Below are 26,216 nucleotides of genomic sequence, written 5' to 3'. Positions count from 1 at the left end.
GTTGTTTTTAATAAAGGTTTTTTCAGGATTTTCAATTAATTGGGGTTTTACTGGTTTACCACCCAAACTATCTCTGCCTAATTCTCCATAGCATTTTTCAATTATTTTAGCAAGCTCGAAAGGTTGGTCTGTTATATCAGTCTCCTTCAATTTTTGGCGGATTGCCACACATGCTGCTTCTCCTTTTATGTTGGCTAATAATATAGCCGAGACCTGCTTGAAGTCTTTCAGTAATTTCATACCCAGAGTTAAAGCAGGTTCTGGACCGTATTCGTTTTGAATCTGTCTTAATACATCTGGTATAACCGCCATTGACGGAACACCATGTGTTTTTGTGTAGATAGAAGCAAAGACCGTGCCCCAAGTGTCACAGTCCTCCACATGTGGTGCGATCCCCATTGGGAGACAGATAGTCAGAATTCTGTGTTTTTCGTGTGGGGTAGTATCAGGAAATACTGCCTCAATCGGATTGATTTTCTGAGCTAACCAGAAAGGAATTTGTTCCTGTTTTGCGGGTGTTTTACCAAGACATGATGAACAAGTTACTTACCTTCGGTAACAATATATCTGTAAGAAACAGTAGTTAGTATTAGATTCCTTACCTTAGATTAGATTCCTTACCTTAGAATATCCCCAGGTGTCAGACTGGATCCGTAAATTTTTGCGTAGCAATACCCCTGCGCGTCGTTAGGCGTCGTCTCTGGCTCCGCGTCCGTAGTCGGCGTCGTCTGCGCCGGAATGACGTCGTCGGAGTACTTAGACGCCGCCCATGCGCGCTGACGTCAGTTCTTAGACACAGGTTTTCCGTGCCAGATACGCAGAGCCATGCTAGAACCAACACTGGTGCCATGAAACTAGGGCCCTGAAAGGGGAAGACCTTAACCCTAGGTATCAGTTCGCAGACCGGGGAGGATGGGTGGGGCGGTAAGGAATCTAATACTAACTACTGTTTCTTACAGATATATCGTTACCAAAGGTAAGTAACTTGTTTATCTGAAAGAAACAGGTTAGTAATAGATTCCTTACCTTAGAATAGATACCCCAGCAATACCAACCCCGGTGGTGGGTCTGCGAACCAATACTTACACCAGAAAGTCCTGGAGGATGGAACGGCCAAAGAAGCCATCTTTCCGGACTTGACTGTCCAGGCAGTAGTGCCTCGCAAAGGTGTGCAGCTAGGCCCACGTAGCCGCCTGGAAAATGACCTGCAGGGGGACTCCCCGACCCAGGGCAGTAGTAGCCGCCGTGGCCCAAGTGGAATGGGCCCTCAGTCCAACTGGAGGCTCCTTTCTAGCCAAGGAGTAGCACGCCTTGATGCATAAGACGACCCACCGAGAGATGGTCCGCTTATGCACTGCCCGTCCCTTCTTCGCACCCGCGTAACCAACAAAGAGTTGGTCATCCACCCGGAACTGGCGTGTGCGATCCATATAGAATGAAAGCGCACGTTTTGGGTCCAGACGATGGAGCCGCTCTTCATTCTTTGAGGGATGCGGAGGCGGAAAGAAGGAGGGCAAGGTGATGGACTGCCCGATGTGGAAAGCAGAGACTACCTTAGGCAGGAAAGATGGTCTTGTACGCAACACCACCTTGTCCGGATGCACAGACAGGAAAGGAGGTTTGCAAGATAGAGCCTGGAGCTCACTCACTCTCCTGGCAGAGGTGATGGCAACCAGGAAAGCTGTCTTCAAGGTGAGAAGACGGAGAGGACAAGAATGAAGTGGCTCAAAGGGAGCGCACATCAGGAAAGTAAGAACCAGGTTCAAGTCCCACTGAGGCATCACAAAGGGAACAGGTGGAAACATGTGTGTGATGCCCTTCAGAAAACGAGTGACAATAGGGGACTTGAACGAGGAAGGTTGATCAGGCAGCCTTAGAAAGGCCGAAAGGGCAGAAAGGTAGCCCTTGAGAGTGCACAAGTTACTTACCTTCGGTAACGATATATCTGTAAGAGACATTAGTTAGTGATAGATTCCTTACCTTAGAATTACGCCCAGGCGTCAGATGGATCTAGAAAGTTTTCGTCACCAGTACCCCTGCGCGTCGGAAGGTGACATCGTGTGGCTCTGGGTCCGTCGTAGGCGTCTGATCGCCGGGATGACGACGCCTACGACGGACTCCGAGCCAGATACTGACCACTGGTGCACTGAAACTAGGGCCCTGAAAGGGATGACAACCCTGGAAATCAGTTCGCAGAACGGGAATGATGGGTGGGGCATTAAGGAATCTATCACTAACTAATGTCTCTTACAGATACATCGTTACCGAAGGTAAATAACCTTGAGCATCTGAAAGAGACACGTTAGTGATAGATTCCTTACCTTAGAATAGATACCCCAGCAATACCAACCCCGGTGGTGGGTGTGCGAACCAAGATCCCACCAGAAAGTCACGGAGAACAGAACGGCCAAAGAAGCCATCTCTAAGGACTTGGCTGTCAAGGCAATAATGCTTAGTAAAAGTGTGCAGAGAGGCCCACATGGCTGCCTGACAGATGTCTTGCAGGGGGACACCACATCCCAATGGAGTAGTAGCTGCTGTCGCCCCGGTAGAATGGGCGCGCAGCTTCACCGTAGGTTCCTTTTTAGCCAGAGAATAACAGGCTTTTATACACAAGACAACCTAGCGGGAGATAGTCCTCTTGTGTACAGCCCGGCCTTTCTTGGCGCTTACGTAGCCAACAAAGAGCTGGTCATCCACTTGGAACTGTTGTGTGCGATTCAGGTAAAATGAGAGTGCACGTTTAGGTTCCAGACGGTGGAGCCTCTCTTCCTCTCTGGAAGGGTGCGGAGGCAGAGAGAAAGTGGGCAAGGTGATAGTTTGCTCGATATGGAAGGCAGTAACAACCTTTGGCAAAAAGGAAGGCCGAGTGCGGAGCACAACTTTGTCCGGATGAACAGACAGAAAAGGAGGTTTACAGGAAAGAGCCTGGAGCTCCCTCACGCGCCTAGCGGAGGTGATGGCAACCAGGAAAGCAGTCTTCAAAGTTAGTAAACGAAGAGGACAGTTGTGAAGCAGCTCAAAGGAAGCGCACATCAAATAGGTAAGAACCAGATTCAAGTCCCATTGTGGCATCACAAAAGTAATAGGAGGGAAAAGGTGAGTAATGCCTTTGAGAAAATCTATTCACAATAGGGGACTTGAAAAGAGAGGGCTGATCAGGAAGCCTGAGAAAGGCTGAAATTGCAGAGGAGGTAGCCCTTAATAGTGCCCAGAGCAGAGACCTGCTGGGCCAAAGAAAGGAGGAACAAAATGACTTCTGAAAGAGGGGCAGAAAAGGGATCCACAGCCTTTGCTGTGCACCATGCCACAAATTTGCTCCACCTGCAGGTGTATACAGATTTAGTGGAGGGACGCCTGGCTGCCAGAATGACATCACAAACGTCAGGAGGCAAGTCAAATGGAATCAACTGTCGCCACTCAATCTCCACGCAAGGAGGTGGAGGCTGCACAGGTTCGGGTGGAGGACCGTACCCTGCTGCTGCGACAGAAGATCCTCCTGAAGAGGTAGTCAGATCGGGGGATCCACGCTCATAATGAGTAGCTCGGGATACCAATCCCTTCTAGCCCAGTCCAGAGCCACAAGAATGGCTTTGACCCGGTCGCGCCTGTTCCTCAGCACTCTGGGTAGAAGTGATATAGGCAGAAAGGCGCAACCAAAGAGCTTTCCAACCCCAGCGCAGGAAACAACGACATCACCCCATCGCAAGACCTCTGCAACTCCCTGGCTTCATACTTCCACAACAAGATCGCGGACATACACAACAGCTTCAACAACCAACCAACGCACACCATGACCGAACAACCACCCCCCACCACCACCCTCCGCGCCTGGACCCCGATCAGCACCGAAGACACCATCCGCACGATGAACTCCATCCACTCCGGATCACCGACCGACCCCTGCCCTCACCACGTCTTCAACAAAGCCGACGCTGTCATCGCACCCCACCTGCGAGACATCATCAACACATCCCTCGACACCACCATCTTCCCCGAGAGCTGGAAACACGCCGAACTCAGCGCCCTACTCAAGAAACCAACAGCGGACCCCACCGACCTCAAGAATTACCGCCCCATCTCGCTCCTCCCGTTTCCAGCCAAAGTCATCGAGAAGACCGTCAACAAGCAGATGGCCGCTTTCCTCGAGACGAACGGATCCCTCGACCCCTCACAGTCCGGCTTCCGAGCCAACCACAGCACCGAGACCGCCCTCATCGCCGCCACCGACGACATCCGAGCCCTGATGGACAATGGAGAAACAGCGGCCCTCATCCTCCTAGACCTCTCCGCGGCATTCGACACGGTCTGCCACCGCACCCTAGTACGGCGCCTCAGCAACGTCGGAATCCAGGACAAGGCGCTGGAGTGGATCACCTCCTTCCTCGACGGGAGAACACAGAGAGTCCGCCTACCACCGTACAAGTCAGAGGCCACCGAAGTCATCTGCGGCGTCCCCCAAGGATCATCTCTGAGCCCCACCCTCTTCAACGTCTACATGAGCCCCCTCGCGGCCATCGTACGCAAACACAACCTCAGCATAATCTCCTACGCCGACGACACCCAGCTGATCCTCTCCCTGACCAACGACCCCGCCGCCGCCAGAGCCAACCTGCACGAAGGGATGAAAGAGGTAGCCGAGTGGATGACGACCAGCCGCCTGAAACTGAACTCGGACAAGACGGAGGTCCTCATCCTGGGCTCCTCTCCCTCCGCCTGGGACGACTCCTGGTGGCCTCCCGCCCTGGGCACCGCACCCAAACCGACAGACCATGCACGCAACCTGGGCTTCATCCTGGACTCCTCCCTCTCCATGACCAGGCAAGTCAACAACGTCTCCTCGGCATGCTTCAACATCCTACGCATGCTACGGAAGATCTTCTGGTGGATCCCCACCGAGACCAGGAAGACCGTCACCCAGGCCCTCGTCACCAGCCGACTGGACTACGGCAACGCCCTCTACGCCGGGACCACCGCCAAGCTCCAGAAGAGACTCCAGCGGATCCAGAACGCCTCAGCCAGACTCATCCTCGACATCCCACGAACCAGCCACATCTCCGGACATCTGCGAGACCTTCACTGGCTCCCCGTCAACAAAAGAATCACCTTCCGCCTCCTCACCCACGCACACAAAGCCCTACACGACCAAGGCCCGAGCTACCTCAACAGCCGAGTCAACTTCTACGCTCCCAAACGCCACCTCCGATCAGCCAACCACGCCCTCGCCGCCGTCCCCCGCATCCGAAGAGCGACTACAGGAGGAAGGTCCTTCTCCCACCTGGCCGCCAAGACCTGGAACTCCCTCCCGACCGACCTGCGCCTGACCCAAGACCACCTCTCCTTCAGGAAGAAGCTGAAGACCTGGCTGTTCGAGCAGTAGCGGCTCCCCCCCCCCCAGCGCCTTGAGACCCCACGGGTATGTAGCGCGCTTTATAAGTGTCACTGATTGATTGATTGAACTCGAAACGCGTCGCCGAGCGAGTGCCGCCTTGGAAATTCCAATGCGCAGAACTGCTAACATTGCGCGTTCTCTTAGGTGGCGAATAGATCTAACCAAGGCTCTCCCCACTTTTGAAAGAGAACTTGCACCACCTCCAAGTGAAGACACCATTTGTGATGCATCATGCACCTGCGGCTGAGTTCGTTGGCCCTGGCGTTCAAAGAAGCTGACAAGTATTGAACTACCAGGAAAATGCCCTGGTGTTCCAGCCACGTCCAGAGGCGCAGAGCCTCCTGACAAAGGGTCCACGACCCCACCCCGCCTTGCTTGTTGCAGTACCACATGGCGGTGGTGTTGTCTGTGAACACCTGCACTACTGTCCCCTTGACAGAGGGAAGGAATGCCTTCAGTGCATATAGGATCGCCCAGAGCTCCAGAAAGTTGAGAGGGAGCCTGGACTTCGCCAGAGAACAGAGGCCTCTGATCTCTGCCTCTCCCATGTGGCCGCCCCATCCCAGGAGGGACGCATCTGCCCCCACTGTTTGATCCGGTTGGGGAAGGGAGAGGGATCTGCCGCCGACCCAATGCTGGTTCGTGAGCCACCACTGCAATTGTCGAGCAGTGCCCTCTGAGATCTGGACGTACTCTGACAGGTTCCCCTAATGCTGCGCCCACTGGAACTTCAGGTCTCACTGCAGAGTCTGCATATGCCATCTGGCATGATCGATCAGCAGGATGCAGGAGGCCATGAGGCCCAACAGCCTCAAGGTCATCCTGACCGATATCCAGGACAAAGGGCTGAAAAAAATCGGAATCATTGCCCATATGTCCCAGACTCGCTATTCGGGAGGATAGACCCAAAACTGCGCTGTGTCCAGACCCGCTCCGATGAAGAGGAGCTTCTGAGGGGATCAGGTGCGACTTCGGCACGTTGATGGAGAAACCCAGCAAATGCAGGAGGTCGGCCGTAGTCTGAAGGTGGGAGACAACTGCCTGGAGCGAGCCCGCCTTCAACAACCAGTTGTCGAGTCAGGGGAAGACTGAAACCCCCGATCTGCGCAGATGAGCTGCAACCACCGCCATCACTTCCGTGAACACCAGAGGGGCGCTGGTAAGGCCAAAAGCGAGCACGGTGAACTGAAAGTGCTTGTGGCCTACTGTGAACCGCAGGTAACGCCAGTGGGCCGGCAGGACGAGGATATGAAAGTAAGCGTCCTGCAATTCTAACGCTACCATCCAGTCTTGCGGGTGTAGGGCAGACAAGACCTGAACAAGTGTGCGCATCTTGAACTTCTCCTTCCTGAGGAAGCGATTGACGTTCCGAAGGTCTAAGATAGGACGCAGGTCCTTGTCCTTCTTTGGAACCAGGAAGTAGTGGGAACAACAACCACGACCCACTTCTGGCGCCGGAACGCGCTTGATGGCCCCCTTGGCCAAGAGGGCCGCAACTTCCTGCTGAAGAAGTGCAAAGTGATCCCTGACATGCGGTGGTACTGAGGTGGCAAGGCTGGAGGGGTAGTCTTGAAGGGGAGGGAGTAGCCCCTTCGGACTATCTGTAAAACCCACCTGCCCGAAGTGAGGTTGCGCCAGTGGGGGGAGGGGGGGGGGGGGGGGTGAAGTGGAATCCTTCCGCCCACTGCGATTGATGGGTCTGAAACACCGGACTAGGAAGGTTTGGAGGCAGTGGTGGCGGTGTACTGACCCGCCCGCAGGCTCCGTGATCCACCTCAGCGGGTCCCGCGGCTCCGCTGAGACTGTTGCTGCGCAGGCCTGTGGCTCTGAAACGAATGTGTTTGGGCGCCTCTTCCGTGGCTATGAAAGTAGCAAAAAGCAGAAGCCGAAGGAGTGCGCGTGGCTGAAAGGCCCAAGGACTTGGCCGTAGCCTGCGAGTCCTTAAAGCGCTCCAACGCACTATCTGCCTTGTCACCAAAAAGGCGAGTACCATCAAAGGGCATATCCATCAGAGTTTTCTGGACATCCCCTGAAAAGCCAGTTGTCCTCAGCCAGGCGTGATGGTGTAGAACCACAGACGTGGAGTCGGCGGTGTCAAGGCCAAAACGAATCGTGAACTTGGCTGCATCTCTCCCTTCAGCAATAGATTGGGAGAGCACCGTCTGGGCCTCCTCCGGACACTGAGGCAGCACCTGCACCACTGTACCCCACACAGAGTGTGAATAATGGCCCACGAGGCATGCAGTGTTCACCGACCACAACCCTGAACTGGCGGAAGAGAAAACCTTCTTCCCAAACTGCTCAAGTTTCTTGGATTCCCTGTCCGGAGGTGTGGAAGGGAATGGGCTCGGGGACGCAGAGGCTTGGACAACCAAGCTCTCAGGGGTAGGGTGTTGGGAGAGAAAAATTGGGTCACCCGGGGCCGGGCGATGGCGTCGTGCCACATTCCTATCCACAGGAGCCCCTGTGTTGGGCCTGGACCAGGTGCCCCAAATAACACCTGAAAGTGAATCATTAAAGGGCAGCAGCGGCTTCACAGAGGAAGCCGCCGGCAGAAGCACTTCTATCAGGAGGTTAGTCCTGATGCCCACTGTAGTGAGCTCGAGGTGGGGAGCCTCGGCTGCCCTACACAACACCACAGAATAAGTACCACCCTCCTCAGTAGCCACGGTAGAAGGAGACAGTGGACAAGGTTCTGGAGGGAAATCCAGATCACCGGCGTCCTCCAAATCCTCTGCCCAGTCTCTAACTCGCATTGGGCTGCGAGAGGGTCTCCAGAACCCTCCTAGTCCTTTGTAACCTGCTGGGCAGGTGGGAAAGAGGGAGGATGGAGAAAGGGATAGAAATTCCCCATTGGCGTCCCAATGTCGGGGTGGAAGCCGGTGACAACATCGGCCATGGGGTCGCCCGGCGCCGGTGCCGTAGACATCAACGGAGGTGGTACGAGGTCAACCAACATCGGCTGGGAACTATGGGGATCTTGCAGCGACAAGGCCGAAGCTGTCAACTAAGTCGGGCCGGAGCAATCGACGAAGAAGGGCTAGGACCCCCAGTCGGAACCGTGGGGCCCGAAGGCGCACCGGCGAGCCTGAAGGGCCACAGAGGCGGGCCATGGCTGACAGAATTTCCTGCCTATGGGTGCGGAGTCGCAGATGGACCGGGGAAAGGCGGGTAGGCCGTCGGCAACTGCGTAGGCTCCGCAGGAGCCGCGGGTGTGGCACCACCCGCACCTTCAGCCATGTTGCACGACAGGCTAGGGGAAGAGAAACTGAGCTTTTTTTACTTCTTGTGCTTCATGTTATCTGACCCAGAGTGCGAAGACTTCCCACGGGACCGGGACCTTGAAAGGCACGGAGCCGACTCCCGGGCCTCAAGCAACTTTTGGGACTGCTCCCGCAAAGTTTTCGGAGCCATAGCCCAGCAGTCTGGGCACGACTTGGGGTCGTGGTCGCGCCCCAGGCAGTAGAGACACTCGCTGTGCGGGTCTGTCACTGACATCATGCAGGGACAAACCTCGCAAGACTTGAAACCGGGCATCCCAACAGCACCAGGAGTCAATAGACTCATAAAAGACCGAGGCAAAAGTCCCCAAAAATATTTCTTTGAAGTCTAGACAATGTCTCTCAAAAAAACAGAGAATGTTAAGAATGATGCCATATCCTATGCTATCAGTTAGCAACAATGTTCAGACTGATGTCATGAAGATTGACTGACCATTTCCTATAAAACATTATCCAGTTGATGCTTTCCACTTAAGTGAAGGATCTCCTCAATGATGTAGTTGCTCTAGACAAGACATGTGGACCATGTAAAGTACAGTGCTCTGATTAAAAGTAACTGCAAACAAACTTCACAGTACACCATTCAGAAGAGCCGACAAGGATACAGCACCACATTGAACTGAAATGTATAATTAATCCAGCTTACCTTTTCAAATTCTTGACTATTGATTTCATGGAGCCAGCTAAGATGCTCATGCGCCTGCAGGAAACTTGCAAGTTGCCCATGCTGGGAAATGGGCTGGGACAGGAGTTTCCCTCGCTTCCCTTTCTCCAAATACCAGCGGAATAGGAAATCTGAAAAATTCTGTAGATCACAGAAAAGTACTTTAGAAAAATTGTCTATGCCTTGCAACAAAACATAAAAGTGCTGCAGGCATGAAATACACTCCTACCTTTTCACCTCCTTCACAAATTACAAAGATTTGTACTGTACAACTTTTTGCAAGTGGATGGTATACAAGGTGACTACTGCTGCTAAATGACATACTATCTCCCCTCTTCTCAACCAGTAGGAGTGCAAAATATATCAAATGGCATGTATGATACACAAGAAAGCAACACTGCACATATAGGAAAAAGCCAATGCTCAGTGAAGTTCACTCACCGCTACAAAACTGAAAAGTTAACTCAGGAGAACTGGTTTAATCAATTAAACACCCCAAAATCAAACAAAGCCTCCAAGAAGAACAAATGATTGCAATGACTACAAGACAAAGAAGAACAGAAGCAGGGCAGCGGAGAACATGGCGGCCGGCTAGTGGCAGGTCGCGGGAGAGCTCGGAGTGTGCTAATGGAGTTCTAAGGGAATCCTTACAGTAGCAATTTAAAGGAGACTGAAATGAACACACAACCAACATTGGAAGATGAAGTAATTTAGCCGGATTCATACCTCACGGTGGTTGCAAGCTCATTACAGTTGACAAGCGATTCTCGGGACGTGGAGCAACCGCGGCAGGCAAGATCAATCGGCCGTGGGCGAGGGCAGCCCTGGAGGTGCGCAGAGGTCAGTGCGCAGTCTCGAGAATCCCATTCCGGCGAGAGAGGAGGCAGCGGCGATAGTACCAGGAGTGAGGGGAAGAGAGAAAATAAGGAGTTGGATTTGGAGGAACCAGACCTGGAGATATCACTGCCGCTGCACCGATCCCAGCAATGAGTAACCCACGGGACAAAATACCGAGCAGACATTGAGGTCGGTCAGAAAGGGAGTAAGGGAGGGCAAGTGAAGGAATCCTGGAGGAGCGCAGGGAAGAGGAGAGAGCTGCTGGAACCAGGTTCAGGGGGTGCAATATCAACTGCTGAAGAGGCAGGAGAAGAGAAAAGTGAAGAGGAAAATATAAACCCTCCAGCCTGGAACAGATCAGTGCCTTTAAAAACACTAGAAGCCATAAGAAAATAAGAAAATCAAGACAGAAAAATCTAGAGCAAAAGGTTCAGGATTAAACCTTCCCTCAGGACTTTGTTTAAAGTCCTGCCAAAAACGATAATATTAAGTTAGAAAAATATGGTGAGCAATGGAGGGCGACAGGTGCCAGTCAGTAAGGAGTAATTGTACTTTGCGGGGAGATCAGACATGACAAATTGGGCAAAAGATGTAAGTCCGAATAGATACCAACTTTTATCGTCAGAGAACTCTGCAGCCTCTGAGAAGGAAGGGGTCAGAGCCCAGGTACTAGCTTCTGGAACATCAAGAAGCCCAAGTCCAAGTCCAAGTCCGAGACAGGCCAGGCGAGAAAGCCCCCCTGAAGGAAAAGCAGGGAAGAGATGACAGCACTAAAAGTGAGGAGCCCTCTGTAGGATCTCTTTTAATAACACTCTCTTTTGTGATAAAAAACAGGTTTGAGGTTTCAGAGATGAACTAAAAGGAGATAAAGTTGGCTTACGAGAACCTGGAGAAAAAGATAGATGACCTAAGTAACAAAACAGTCATCTTGGAGAGGTCAGTGAGGGATCTCAGAGAGGCAGTGCAAATAAATAGTGCAGAGATTGAGGGTCTAAAGCTAAAAGAGCAGAAGCAGCAGGTTAGGCTGGAGAGAATGGAAAACTTCCAGAGACGGAATAACTTACGGATTTTAAAGGTGCCGGAGGGGAAGTGGGGGAAGATCTCAATGCCTTTGTAGTCAAACTGATCAAAAAGAAGCTACAACCGGAAGAGTCAGAGCAGGAGATTTCCAAGGACATTCAAGGGATCCACAGGGACCCCTATAGATTGAATACTAACAGGACTAGGTCCAGGAGGATATTAGTAAACTTTCTCACCTACGTGCTAAAGAGAAGATGTTGTTGAGCAAGATTTTGTTGAGCAAAAAATCAACAGATGTTAATGGGGTTAAATGTGAAATCAGATCCGATCTATCAAATGTCACCTTCAACAGACAATGGAAATTGGGAAAGAGGATTGATCCATTGAAAAAATTAGGGGCCACAGTCCAGTTAAAGCTCCCCGTGGTTTTGAAAGTGATACTAAATAACAAAATGCACACCATTCGCTAGGTCAAAGAGGTAGATGAATTCATTGAGAGTATACAACCAGGAGGCTAAATACTTGGGATATAGAATGGATAGCTACATAAAGAACACGTTACTTACTTTCGGTAACAATATATCTGTGAGAGCCATTAGTTAGTTATAGATTCCTTACCTTAGAATTACCTCCAGGGGTGAGACTGTATCCGCAAATTTTTTTCATCAGAAGTACCTCTGTGCGTCGGAGGGTGGTGTTGGTCGGCTCTGCGTCCGTCGTTGGCGTCGCGGTAGTCAGGATGACATCACAGTAGCTACGTAGACGCCGCCCTCGCGCGATGACATCAGTTCTGTACACAACTTTCGAAGCTAGAAACGCAGAGCCATGCAAGACACTGACCAAGGGTAAACAAAGCTATGGCCCTGTAAGGATATCCTTAACCCTAGAAAGCAGTTCGCAGAACGGGGAGGATGGGTGGGTCGATTAGGAATTTATAACTAACTAATGTTTCTTACAGTTATATCGTTACCTAAGCTAAGTAACTTGTTCATCTGAAAGAAACACGTTAGTTATAGATACCTTAGAATAGATACCCCGGCAATACCAACCCCGGTTTTGGATCTGCAAACCAAGACCACACCAGAAAGTCCTGGAGAACAGAACGGCCAAAGAAGCCATCTCTTCGGACTTGACTGTCCATACAGTAGTGTTTCTTAAACATGTGCAGTGATGCCCACGTAGCTGCCTGACAGATGTCATGTACAGGAACTCCTCTCCTCAAGGCAGTAGTGGCTGCTGTCGCCCTGGTGGAATAGGCGCGTAGCCCCACTGGAGGCTACTTTCTAGCCAGAGAATAGCATGCTTTAATACATAAAATGACCCATCGAGAAATGGTTTGCTTGTGTTATCCCGATCTTTCTTGGCGCCCACGTAGCCAACAACGAGTTGGTCATCCATCCGGAACGGTTTTGTGCGATCCAGAGAAAAAGAAAGTGCATGCTTTGGATCCAGACGGAGGAGCCTCTCTTTTTCTTTCGAAGGATGCGGAAGCAGAAAGAAGGTAGGCAAAGTGATGGTCTGCCCGATGTGAAAGGCAGTGACAACCTTAGGAAGGAAGGATGAACGGGTCCTGAGAACCACCTTGTCCCGATGGACAGATAGGAAAGGAAGTTTGGAGGAAAGAGCCTGGAGCTCACTCACTCTTCTGGCAGAAGTGATGGCCACCAGGAATGCAGTTTTCAGAGTTAAGAGTCTCAAAGGATGGTTATGAAGTGGCTCAAAGGGAGCCAGGTTAAAACGAGATACAAGTCCCACTGAGGCATAACAAAGAGAATAGCAGGAAAGAGATAAGTTATGCATTTTAAGGAACGATTAACCACCGGGGACTTGGAAAGAGAAGGCTGATCTGGAAGCCGAAGGAAGGCAGCGATGGCCGAAAGGTAGCCCTTGATAGTGCCCAGAGAAGAGCCCTGCTGGGCTAAAGAAAGAAGAAACAAGAGAACCTCCAAAAGAGGGCAGAAAGGGGATCCACAGTCTTTGCTGTGCACCATGCCCAAACTTGTTCCACTGGCAGGCGTATACCATCTTAGTGGAGGGAGGCCTGGCTGCCAAGATTACATCGCAAACTTCAGGAGGCAGGTCAAAAGTTGCAGTCGCTCAATCTCCAAGCAAGGAGGTGGAGGGTGGACAGGTTCGGGTTGAGGACTGTCCCCTGTTGCTGCAACAGAAGATCCTCCCGAAGAGGCATACGGGTCGGAGCTTCGATGACCATGTTGAGCAGCTCAGGATACCAGAATTTACGTGCCCAACCTGGAACCACAAGGATGACTTGGGCCCGGTCGTGCTGATCTTCTTCAGCACTCTGGGCAAAAGTGGTATAGGCGGAAAGGCGTACAACAGATCGTACCTCCACTTGCGATGACAATTGAGGTGGCATGGCTGGAGGGGTAGCCTCCAAGGGGATGTTGTAGCTCCTTTGGACTATTTACAAAACCCACCTGTCCGAGGTGATGGTGCGCCAGTTGGGGGAGGTGATGGCGAATCCTGCCAGCCACTGGCATTTGATGGGTCTCAAAGGTCGGACTAGGAGGGTTTGGAGGCTGCTGCAAAGGGGGGGTTGGTGGACTAGCGCGCCCGCTGGCCCCTGGAAAAACGACGGTGGTTCCCATGTCCGCCGGCCAAGCGAAGGTTGGGAAACTTGCTGAGACCTGTGGCTCTGGGCGGGACTTAGTGAGGAACCCCTTCTGTAGCCACAAAAAGGCGAAAAGCAGTCTGCGCTGGGAAGCTGGCGAGGCCCAAGGACTTGGACGTAGCCAGTGAGTCCTTGAACTGCTCTAGAGCATTGCCCGCTTTGTCGCCAAAAGGGAGAGAGCCATCAAAGGGCATGTCCATGGGGGTGTTCTGGACATCCCCCGAAAAGTCAGTCGATCTCATCCAGGCGTAGCGATGAAGGGCTACAGACGTGGAAATCGTCCTGCCTAGAGAGTCGGCGGTATACAGCCCACAACGGATGGTAAACTTTACTGCATCTCTCCCGGTGGCGACAGCCTGGGAGAGGACTGTCCGGGCCTCCTCTGGACACTGAGGCAGCACCTGCGCAACCGTATCCCACACAGAGTGGGAATAACGGCCGAACAGAAATGCAGTGTTTACCAACTGCAGTCCCAAGCTGGCGGAAGAGAAAATCTTCTTCCCAAGACAGTCCAGTTTCTTGGATTCCCTTTCCGAAGGAGCAGTAGGGAATGCACTCTTGGAAGTGGAGGCTTGGACCACCAAGCTCTACGGGGTGGGGTGTTGTTAGAGGAAAGTGTGGTCGCCTGGAGCCAGGCGGTGGAGTCGGGCAATCATCCTATCCACGGGCGCCCCCCTGCTGGTCCTGGACCATATGCCCAAAACGACGTTTGTAAGGGCCTCATTAAATGGCAGCAGGGGCTCCAAAGTGCTTGCAGCCGGCTGAAGCACCTCTGTCAGGAGGTTAGTACTGACCGCCACTGTAGGAAGCTCGAAGCTGAGGGCCTCGGCCACCCTATGCAACACCAATGCATAGGTAGGAGGAGACAACATACCAAGGTCAGGGGAGGTGTCTAGACCACTGGCATCCCCCAGTTCCTCTCTCCAGTCCTGTTCATATTCAAGCGGATCAGTCAGAGGATCACCTGACTCCTCCCAGTCCTCCTCTTCATCCTCTGGGTGCCAATCGGGCCGAAAAGGGACCCCAGGAGTGAACAGGGGCACAAAAACCCCTCCCGGCGCAGGATCCGGCATCGCCCAGCTCCACGTCAGGATGAAGGCCGGGGTCAACGCCGGCTGGGGACACGACCCGCTTCGGGAACGGTGCCAAAGGAAGCGGCGCCAGTGGAGGTGATATAAGGTCAACCGGCGCCAATCCAGAACCATGGGGGGCTTGCAGCGTCTGGGCAGGAGCTGCCGGCGAAGGCATAGACCCCCAACCGAGTCTGCGGGGCCCGAAGGCGCGCTGACGGAGTCTGGCTGCCCAAAGATGGCAGACATCGCCTCGTAAAATTCATTAAGCTGGGCAGGAGTTGCCCCGGGTTCCGGAAAGGGAGGGAGTCCGGAGTCGACTCTTCGCAGGGAACCGCAGGAGGGGCACTGCCCGTATCCTTCATCGCGTCAGCCGACCGAAAAGGAGAAGTGGAAGATCGACGATGCTTCTTCGACTTCTTCTTGTGCTTCGACTTACCCGACCCAAGTGTGAAGACTTTGAAGACGTGGAAGAATGATGTTGGCTCCGCGACCGGTCCCTCGACCTCCCTCGAGACCGGGGCCTCGAACGGCAAAGCACAACTTGGGGGTCATAGTCGCGCTCCAGGCAAAAGAGGCACACGCGGTGCGCATCCACACCCGACATCAGTCGGATACAGGAACTGCATGCTTTGAAGCCAGGCATCCCTACGTGCACCAGGAGTTGTAGATTCAAAAAAGTAGTCGACAAAAAGTTCAGTCAAAAAGTGACTGGAGGTACCGCTCTCACCGGATCTGCACTGGCTGGCGCGGAAAAAGAACGAACTGACGTCAGCACGCAAGGACGGCGTCTAAGTAGCAACCGTGACGTCATCCTGGCTACCACAACACCAACGACGGACGCGGAGCCGACCGACGCCACCTTCCAGCGCGCAGAGGTACTGCTGACGAAAAAACTTTCCGAATCCAGTCTGCCGCCTGGGGGCAATTCTAAGGTAGGGAATCTATAACTGACGTGTTTCTTTCGAATAAGTATGTTGATTTATTTTTGGAATCTTTAACTAACGTGTTTCTTTCAAACAAGTATGTTGATTTATTTTTTCTCCGTTTTCCCACATATTAGATATCAAAGTAAGGCACACACGGAATAGGCCATGGTGAGTTAGGGATGGGTTCTCCAAGGGTGGGGTGGGGGGGGGGGGCAGGGGTTACTGGGTGGGGAGCATGGGAGAGAAAAAGAAAAAAAAATTCCTTAGAAGCCTCAGCAATACTGTTATTGCACTTAGACGATAAAGGGGATGGGTGAGAAACAAATAGCACATATAAAAATTCTACCCAGGAATGTAAACTGTGTAAGGGTAAGAGGGAGACGGGAAAGACTATGGCAGTATATAAAAGACTGCCCAGCTCAGATAATAATTATGCAGGAAACACTTGACGGAAATAGAATGCCTAGAGATTTTCAAGGTGAAAAGATGGTTACAACAAATAGTATGTACAAGACAATCATTTGTAACAAAGTGGGTGGCCCTCTTAGTAAAACAAGATGCAAAAATCACCATTGAGGATAGTGTCTCAGATAAAGCGGGAAGATGGCGGGTTGCGAAGCTAAGGATCATACGGGCAAAGCTTTACATTAGCTGGATATTATGGACCGAATAAGGATGAAACTGCCCCTCTTGAGGAGTTGCCATCAGAATTATTGACCTTCCCAGATCCGATTATCATGGCTGGGGATTTCAATGCAGTTCTGGATAATATTTTAGATAGATCCGCAAATAGTAGAGCTGCAGGGAATCCCAAAATAGCAGGACAGATAAGGCGAATCATCATCCAAATGGGCCTTTGTGCTATATGGCAATAGAGGGCTGGATTAAAGAGGGGATATACATATAACAACAGGAAGTACCGACAACAATCAAGAATAGACTATTTTTTAATAGATATAAATTTAAAAGATATGGTGCACCACATCAAGCATGTAGGGGCACATTTATCAGACCACTCAGCGGTGCTGTTAGATTTAAATTTATCAGGTAAGAATATTCAGTCTTGATGGACAATGGATCACCCTCTATTATTAGAGTAAGAGGTAACGGAGTTATTGAATGAAGAGACAACAGAGTATTGAATGAGGAGACAATAGAGTTTTTTTTTTATTAATCTAGGCTCTGCCTTGGTGTGAATAGTCTGGGAAGTATATAAGGCCTATCTAAGAGGCAGAATAGGAAGCTTATTGGCTGCAAAAAGGAGGATTTATCGTGAAACTGTTATAAGTCTAGAAGAGCGAGTCTGAGAACTAGAAAGGGAGTTGGCTAACTTAAGAATAAAATCAGGATGACCCCCCATGTTCCACTGTTGGAAATTGCAGAAGTTAAAACAAATCCAGCCAACATTTTGGAGGACAGGGTCAGGAAGAGATGGGAGGCTAGTAGGTTGACCCACTTTGAATATGGCAAGAATTGCAGCAAACTGCTAGCATGGAAAACTAAAAATGATCAGGTGAGGAACACGGTTAAACAGATACAATGTGAGTTAACGGGGGATGTACTGATTGGTAATAAGGAGATTGAACAAGCCTTATTTAGGTATTTTGAAAAGGTTTATACGGAAGAAATAGAGTTTACGGATGATGGGGCGAGAACTTGGTTAAAGCAGGAACATTTTGAGGTCTTAACGGAGGAAAAAAGCAGGATGTTGAACGACAAGATAAACAGGATAGAATTAAAACAAGCGCTCAAGGACGGAAAGCAGGGGAAGGCACCCGATCCGTACGGCCTACCTCACGAAATGTATAAAGTACTGGCAGGGGTTCCAACACCAATTTTAACGGAAATATTAAATGAGGTATTTATGAACAAAGCTTGCATGCCCGAGTCTTGGAAGGAGGCCATTATCACATTTATTTTAAAGCAAGGGAAATGTGACAAGAATTGCAACTCATACAGACCGGTGTCATTATTAAATTGAGACCAAAAAAGGTTTATACTGGGTAGATCCTTAAAGGAGTTAACATATACTCTCATTGACTCTGTAGACCTGTCGACCACATTTAAGCTCCCCCTTGCGGTAGTTGCTTTATACGCTACAAAAGTGTTTGGCTGGGTAAATTGGGTCGTCCTAAAGCAGTTACGAAATCTCTTAACCTGGGAACAAAGTTTTGAAAAACACTTGCTGGAATATATGCCGCACCAGTGGCAAGGGTATTGGTAAATGGCTGTCTGACGGACCCTATAAAAAAAAAAACAGAGGAACGAGGAAAGGTTGCACTCTGTCACCATTATTGTTTGATCTATATATTGAAGCACAAGCAAGGAAAATCAGAAATAACCTGGAGATTCTGCCCATTGGATTTGAAAGCGGAGAAAAGAAATTAGGTCTTTCTGCAGATGACCTTTTTGTAGGAGGGTGGATACCTGACTATGGTTGCCCCCAACTTTTTGCCTGGTGTTTTGCTGGTTTTCCGACTTAGTTGACCTGGGACCCTGCTATTCAGGGCCCCAGGCCTACTGCTCTCTCTGTAAAATGGATTCCATGTACCTTAGGTGCATTTATCAATTGGTACTGGGCCACCTTATCAGACCCTGTAACTCAGGGCATAGGTGTACCCAGGGCCTACCAGGGGCTGCAGCATGTATTATGCCACCCCTGGCTGGCCATCTAAATCTGACACAACTGGCTGCACGCAAAGTTGTGGACCTAGAGGGTCTCTAGGGACATCCCTTGATGGGCACACTCGCTTATTATCTTTCTACAGAGAAAAAGATTTCCATTCATCCAGTTTGCTATTCATTGAACCAATTTATTAGTTGTTGGCATGATTCCATTAGTTTTCCATATTTTTTTGAACTTTTTGATATTTTCAAAACACAGGCAATGTCATTATGTCTGATCAAATCCAATGCATTTCGGGCATTATGAAGTCATGCCCTTCATCAGGGAAATCGACACTGTGGAAAAAGTAAATAGGAGGACTTAACTCATATCAAATCAACACATGTAAGAAAACAATAAAACAGTTGCATCTCAATCACAGTAACATTTTTCCTTGTGAGTAGTGTATAAAAACATGCAGTTTGGTTCTGTGGGGGTGTGTAGGGGGTAAGGTTATACGTGCAGGGGTATGGGAGCACGGTTACTTACATGCCTTTCTCCATGTAAGTTTCAAGATCTAGAAACGAGGAAGAATATTATTTAAGTATTTTATCGAGGCTAGACGGTGAAGAAAAACGTAACAAAGTTGCGCGTGGGTCTACAAAAGACCGCGTTTGTAAACTAACCTGGTTCGCTGTTGTTTGTTTCAAAAACGCCGTAGCGGTTCCACGTAGCAGCGGCTGCTGTGAAACGCAGTTCGCGCTTTTCTAATTTAAAATGAGGGTGGCGATCACGTGAGTGGTCACATGGTGTTAGTAAGTGAAAAAAGACTATAATCACTGGCGGTGAGACCTGGATAAGGTATAATAATCTAGTCATATGTGGAAAAAATCGCGGACAAAAACTGGCGGTTGTGCTAGTGTGTAACGAAAAAAATTACCGTGGAAAGGATATATAAATATAATCGAAAAATACCGGTTTGGAAAAAACCGGTTTGGAAAAAGCGGTCGGTGAAGGCCTCGAACTCACAGGGTCCTGGTGTCTAGTTCGGTGTGTTAAGGGATTGAGCTGTGGGTTTCAAGTGAGTCGAAGGGAAGAGGAGGGAGGTGTGTGTACGCGTGTCAGTTGGTTGGGAACTCAGTACAGTATACACAAGCGGCAATATAAAGAGCAAGCCTATTACAGATAACATGAAAATTCAATTCTGTCGTTAAGACCCATTGGTCTTTGGGTAAGAAGTTTATAAATCCAGTAATTCTCTCTTCTGAGTAGAAATTTCGTGTTGTCTCTACCCTCTGTCTTCTGGATGATCTCAAGGATGATATACTTAATTTGGGAAGCATTGTGTTTTGCTTCAACAAAATGTGATGCTAGTGCTGATTTTGTATTTTTCAGGCGAATATTAGATTTATGTTCTATTAGGCGTGTCTTGATGCGACGCTCTGTTTTGCCCACGTACATTTTCCCACATGGGCATCTGATTCCATATATCAAGTTGGATGATTCACAAGTTCCATTTACCTTCAGTTTTATGGGGTAACCTTGTGTGGGGTGGCATATCTCGTTTCCTTTGATTATATTGTTGCAGCTGCCACAATTCAAACAAGGTTTAGCTCCTCGGTATGTGGTGTTTTCAGGAGATTTGTTCCGAAGGATTTCCCCCAAATTCTTAGCTCTAGTGAAAGCAAAGATCGGTGTGGAGCTGAAGGATTGTTTAAAATCCGGTTCCATATTTAAAATTGACCAATGTTTCAAGATAGATTGTTTGTATTTTTTACTAGCAGTAGAATATTTCGAAACGGCTACAATGCGTGTCTGCTCAATTTTTTCTTTGGAAGTTAAGAGTTTGGTTCTGTCGATGTTATCGATTCTGATTCTGCTTTCTTCCACTAGGGTCGGTGGATACCCTCTCAAAGTGAATTTGGTAGTCATTTGTGTAAGTCTGGTTTTCAGAATGTGTTCATCCGAACTGATTCGTTTAACTCTAGCCATTTGGGAAAATGGCAGGTTCTTAATCAATTGAGGTTCATGGAAACTTGAGTATAAAAGCATATTGTTTCTGTCAGTTGGTTTCGTGTACAAATCTGTTTTGAATCCTTCCGGAGAAATTGTTACTTTGACGTCTAAAAAATTGACTTCAGTTTCAGATATCTCCCATGTTAGTTGGATTCTTTGATCAATGTCATTGAATTTCCTCATTTGTTTGTCTAGGGCTTCTTTGGTGTTAGTCCAAATTAAGAAAAGGTCATCAATGTACCTCACTATCATCTTCAGGTTGTCTCTCCATTCAGGTTTAGTGAGTATGTGTTGATGTTCATACCATTGCATGAATATATTGGCATATACGGGTGCCGCCGAATTGCCCATAGCCATGCCCGTAAGTTGTTGGTACCAGGATTGTTCAACTTTGAAATAGCTATGGTAGAGGATAAATTGCATTAATTCCATGAGGAAAGTTTGGAAATTTATGTCAAGATTGGAATTCAAAAGAGCGTTCTCCAAGGCTTCTATACCCATATCGTGGGGTATGCTCGTGTATAGGCTACGAACGTCAGCTGTACATAAGATTAATTTGTCTGTTTGGTTAACTGTTATCTCTTGTAGTTTCAGTAGGAATTGAGTTGTATCCTTGATATAGGTATACATGGATTGAACTGATTTTTGCAAATATTTGTCAATAAGTTGACCGATGGGTTCATGAAGGCTCCCTATGGTAGATACTATAGGTCGCATCGGTGGGTCATAAGTATTTTTATGGATTTTAGGGACCATCCTCAATGTTGGACTTTTAGGGTTCAGCGTTAGCAGAAACTGTTTTGTTCTGTCCGTGATGATGCCCTTTTTGTGGGCTTCGTCGATGATGGTTTTGAGTGTTTCGTAGTATTCCTGCGTGGGGTTTTGGTATAGCTTTGTGTACGTTTGGGTATCTGAGATGTGTTCCATCACTTTTTTCTTGTACATTTCTGTATTCATAATGACGATGGCTCCCCCTTTGTCGGCTTTGGTAAAGGTGATACTGTTGTCATTCGCCATTCTATGCAATGTATCAAGATCCTTTTGTGTTATGTTGCTTCGTTTGGGTTTAGTGTGTTTCAACTTTTGTAGGTCTTGTCGTACTAGGTTTTCAAACAGATCTAATGTTTTGTGACTCATTGGGGCTTGGAAAGAACTCTGAGGTCTTAAACCTAATAATTGATCTTGATCAGTTTGTGGTCGTTCCGGTATGACGTTGTCGAAGAAGTGTCTCAATCTGAGTTTCCTCATGAATTTAAATAAGCTCACCTCTAATTCCAGGTTGTCTGTGCTGGTGGTAGGAACAAAGGACATCCCCCTTTGTAATATTTGTAATTCGTATGGATTGAAGTTTTTGTCGCTTATATTGATTACTAATTGTTCTGAGGTTGGTTCTTTTTCTTCATTTTTTCTTTCTCCTTGATGATGGCCGTTGTGCTTCGTGTGGTCGGTGGTTCTCTTTCTTTGTCCTTTTCTGAGGCTTCGCCTGGGTCTCCTTTTTGGGCTTGGCCCTGTTCTAAAAAAGGAATCGGTTCCATAGGTTTTCTGGTGGTGGGTTCTTCCATTGTGGTTGTTTCTTCAGTGGTTCTGCTTGGTGGAGGTCTACGTGCTTTTCGGGTACTGTCGCTATCCGTGGATGATGTATCTGTGTTTGAATTGTATGGCTTATTTCTTCGTTTTTGTGCGTAGATTTCTGCCCATGTGTAGACTTCCCCTAAGCGATAATCCAAAGTATCCCTTTTGAATTTGCGAATTTTTCTTTCATTAATGTCTTTTGTATGGCGGTCTATTTGTGTTTTGATGTCTTCTAGCGTTGTTTTTAGTTCATCTTCCGACATCATCTTCGAAAGTTCTGATGAAGTCTCTTCTATTTCCATACTCAATTCCTCCAAAATTGTGGACAGTTCTTGTATGATCAGGAGGATCAGGTCTAGGGAGCATTTGTTTAAAATTTCGTACCAGCGTTCTTGGAATTTTTTAGAATGCTTGCATAAAGATGGTTTTAGAGCAATTCTTAGGCCTCGTGGTATGCGTGCATTTCGATGGTATTTGATGAGAGTACTGGCGTGTAATTGTTGATTCGTTTTCCTTTTGGAAAGATATAGCAGTTGTTTGATGTTCTGCTCTTTAGATCGGCTCGTGGTTTCCTGTGAGAGTTCGTCCCTGATTAGTGAATAAATTTGGTCAGCATCTTTAGTTTCGAATGCGAAAGTAGAGGCCCGGGCCTCTGTACTTTTAGAGATGTCTTCGTAGTTGCTCATTGTTATGTTTTGATTTTGTTTGTGTGAGCGTGCGCGTGCAATCCGTCCTGGGGACACTCAATTTTGAACAGTACTTTAGCGGTGGATGGATGCACAGCTTTTACAATTTTTTAGACGTCAAAGTAACAATTTCTCCGGAAGGATTCAAAACAGATTTGTACACGAAACCAACTGACAGAAACAATATGCTTTTATACTCAAGTTTCCATGAACCTCAATTGATTAAGAACCTGCCATTTTCCCAAATGGCTAGAGTTAAACGAATCAGTTCGGATGAACACATTCTGAAAACCAGACTTACACAAATGACTACCAAATTCACTTTGAGAGGGTATCCACCGACCCTAGTGGAAGAAAGCAGAATCAGAATCGATAACATCGACAGAACCAAACTCTTAACTTCCAAAGAAAAAATTGAGCAGACACGCATTGTAGCCGTTTCGAAATATTCTACTGCTAGTAAAAAATACAAACAATCTATCTTGAAACATTGGTCAATTTTAAATATGGAACCGGATTTTAAACAATCCTTCAGCTCCACACCGATCTTTGCTTTCACTAGAGCTAAGAATTTGGGGGAAATCCTTCGGAACAAATCTCCTGAAAACACCACATACCGAGGAACTAAACCTTGTTTGAATTGTGGCAGCTGCAACAATATAATCAAAGGAAACGAGATATGCCACCCCACACAAGGTTACCCCATAAAACTGAAGGTAAATGGAACTTGTGAATCATCCAACTTGATATATGGAATCAGATGCCCATGTGGGAAAATGTACGTGGGCAAAACAGAGCGTCGCATCAAGACACGCCTAATAGAACATAAATCTAATATTCGCCTGAAAAATACAAAATCAGCACTAGCATCACATTTTGTTGAAGCAAAACACAATGCTTCCCAAATTAAGTATATCATCCTTGAGATCATCCAGAAGACAGAGGGTAGAGACAACACGAAATTTCTACTCAGAAGAGAGAATTACTGGATTTATAAACTTCTTACCCAAAGACCAATGGGTCTTAACGACAGAATTGAATTTTCATGTTATCTGTAATAGACTTGCTCTTTATATTGCCGCTTGTGTATACTGTACTGAGTTCCCAACCAACTGACACGCGTACACACACCTCCCTCCTCTTCCCTTCGACTCACTTGAAACCCACAGCTCAATCCCTTAACACACCGAACTAGACACCAGGACCCTGTGAGTTCGAGGCCTTCACCGACCGCTTTTTCCAAACCGGTTTTTTCCAAACCGGTATTTTTCGATTATATTTATATATCCTTTCCACGGTAATTTTTTTCGTTACACACTAGCACAACCGCCAGTTTTTGTCCGCGATTTTTTCCACATATGACTAGATTATTATACCTTATCCAGGTCTCACCGCCAGTGATTATAGTCTTTTTTCACTTACTAACACCATGTGACCACTCACGTGATCGCCACCCTCATTTTAAATTAGAAAAGCGCGAACTGCGTTTCACAGCAGCCGCTGCTACGTGGAACCGCTACGGCATTTTTGAAACAAACAACAGCGAACCAGGTTAGTTTACAAACGCGGTCTTTTGTAGACCCACGCGCAACTTTGTTACGTTTTTCTTCACCGTCTAGCCTCGATAAAATACTTAAATAATATTCTTCCTCGTTTCTAGATCTTGAAACTTACATGGAGAAAGGCATGTAAGTAACCGTGCTCCCATACCCCTGCACGTATAACCTTACCCCCTACACACCCCCACAGAACCAAACTGCATGTTTTTATACACTACTCACAAGGAAAAATGTTACTGTGATTGAGATGCAACTGTTTTATTGTTTTCTTACATGTGTTGATTTGATATGAGTTAAGTCCTCCTATTTACGTTTTCCACAGTGTCGATTTCCCTGATGAAGGGCATGACTTCATAATGCCCGAAATGCATTGGATTTGATCAGACATAATGACATTGCCTGTGTTTTGAAAATATCAAAAAGTTCAAAAAAATATGGAAAACTAATGGAATCATGCCAACAACTAATAAATTGGTTCAATGAATAGCAAACTGGATGAATGGAAATCTTTTTCTCTGTAGAAAGATAATAAGCGAGTGTGCCCATCAAGGGATGTCCCTAGAGACCCTCTAGGTCCACAACTTTGCATGTAAATTCGACGCCATCGGACCCCTGGCGCCACCTTGTGGAGCACCTACAAAATTGCATTAAAACTTTCTAACCATAAAGGAACTATATATAATACACAACCAGCTGTGCATCCATCCACCGCTAAAGTACTGTTCAAAATTGAGTGTCCCCAGGACGGATTGCACGCGCACGCTCACACAAACAAAATCAAAACATAACAATGAGCAACTACGAAGACATCTCTAAAAGTACAGAGGCCCGGGCCTCTACTTTCGCATTCGAAACTAAAGATGCTGACCAAATTTATTCACTAATCAGGGACGAACTCTCACAGGAAACCACGAGCCGATCTAAAGAGCAGAACATCAAACAACTGCTATATCTTTCCAAAAGGAAAACGAATCAACAATTACACGCCAGTACTCTCATCAAATACCATCGAAATGCACGCATACCACGAGGCCTAAGAATTGCTCTAAAACCATCTTTATGCAAGCATTCTAAAAAATTCCAAGAACGCTGGTACGAAATTTTAAACAAATGCTCCCTAGACCTGATCCTCCTGATCATACAAGAACTGTCCACAATTTTGGAGGAATTGAGTATGGAAATAGAAGAGACTTCATCAGAACTTTCGAAGATGATGTCGGAAGATGAACTAAAAACAACGCTAGAAGACATCAAAACACAAATAGACCGCCATACAAAAGACATTAATGAAAGAAAAATTCGCAAATTCAAAAGGGATACTTTGGATTATCGCTTAGGGGAAGTCTACACATGGGCAGACATCTACGCACAAAAACGAAGAAATAAGCCATACAATTCAAACACAGATACATCATCCACGGATAGCGACAGTACCCGAAAAGCACGTAGACCTCCACCAAGCAGAACCACTGAAGAAACAACCACAATGGAAGAACCCACCACCAGCAAACCTATGGAACCGATTCCTTTTTTAGAACAGGGCCAAGCCCAAAAAGGAGACCCAGGCGAAGCCTCAGAAAAGGACAAAGAAAGAGAACCACCGACCACACGAAGCACAACGGCCATCATCAAGGAGAAAGAAAAAATGAAGAAAAAGAACCAACCTCAGAACAATTAGTAATCAATATAAGCGACAAAAACTTCAATCCATACGAATTACAAATATTACAAAGGGGGATGTCCTTTGTTCCTACCACCAGCACAGACAACCTGGAATTAGAGGTGAGCTTATTTAAATTCATGAGGAAACTCAGATTGAGACACTTCTTCGACAACGTCATACCGGAACGACCACAAACTGATCAAGATCAATTATTAGGTTTAAGACCTCAGAGTTCTTTCCAAGCCCCAATGAGTCACAAAACATTAGATCTGTTTGAAAACCTAGTACGA

General features: G+C 47.9%; 1 protein-coding gene across 1 annotated transcript in view; it reads right to left on the bottom strand.

The window, feature by feature from the left end:
* NUP133 (nucleoporin 133) overlaps positions 1 to 26,216 on the bottom strand; it is a 1,523,409-nt gene that overhangs the window by 279,686 nt on the left and 1,217,507 nt on the right. Inside the window, exon 20 of the mRNA XM_086927107.1 lies at positions 9,320 to 9,478. Within this exon, the coding sequence (XP_086783233.1) occupies positions 9,320 to 9,478 (159 nt within the window). The remainder of the gene's footprint in view (positions 1 to 9,319; positions 9,479 to 26,216) is intronic.

The sequence above is a fragment of the Lissotriton vulgaris genome, chromosome 6 (genome assembly GCF_964263255.1).
Source record: "Lissotriton vulgaris chromosome 6, aLisVul1.2, whole genome shotgun sequence".
In the NCBI taxonomy this organism is placed as follows: domain Eukaryota; kingdom Metazoa; phylum Chordata; class Amphibia; order Caudata; family Salamandridae; genus Lissotriton; species Lissotriton vulgaris.
Note: the sequence above shows the minus strand (reverse complement) of the source record. Positions and strands in the feature narration are given on the sequence as shown.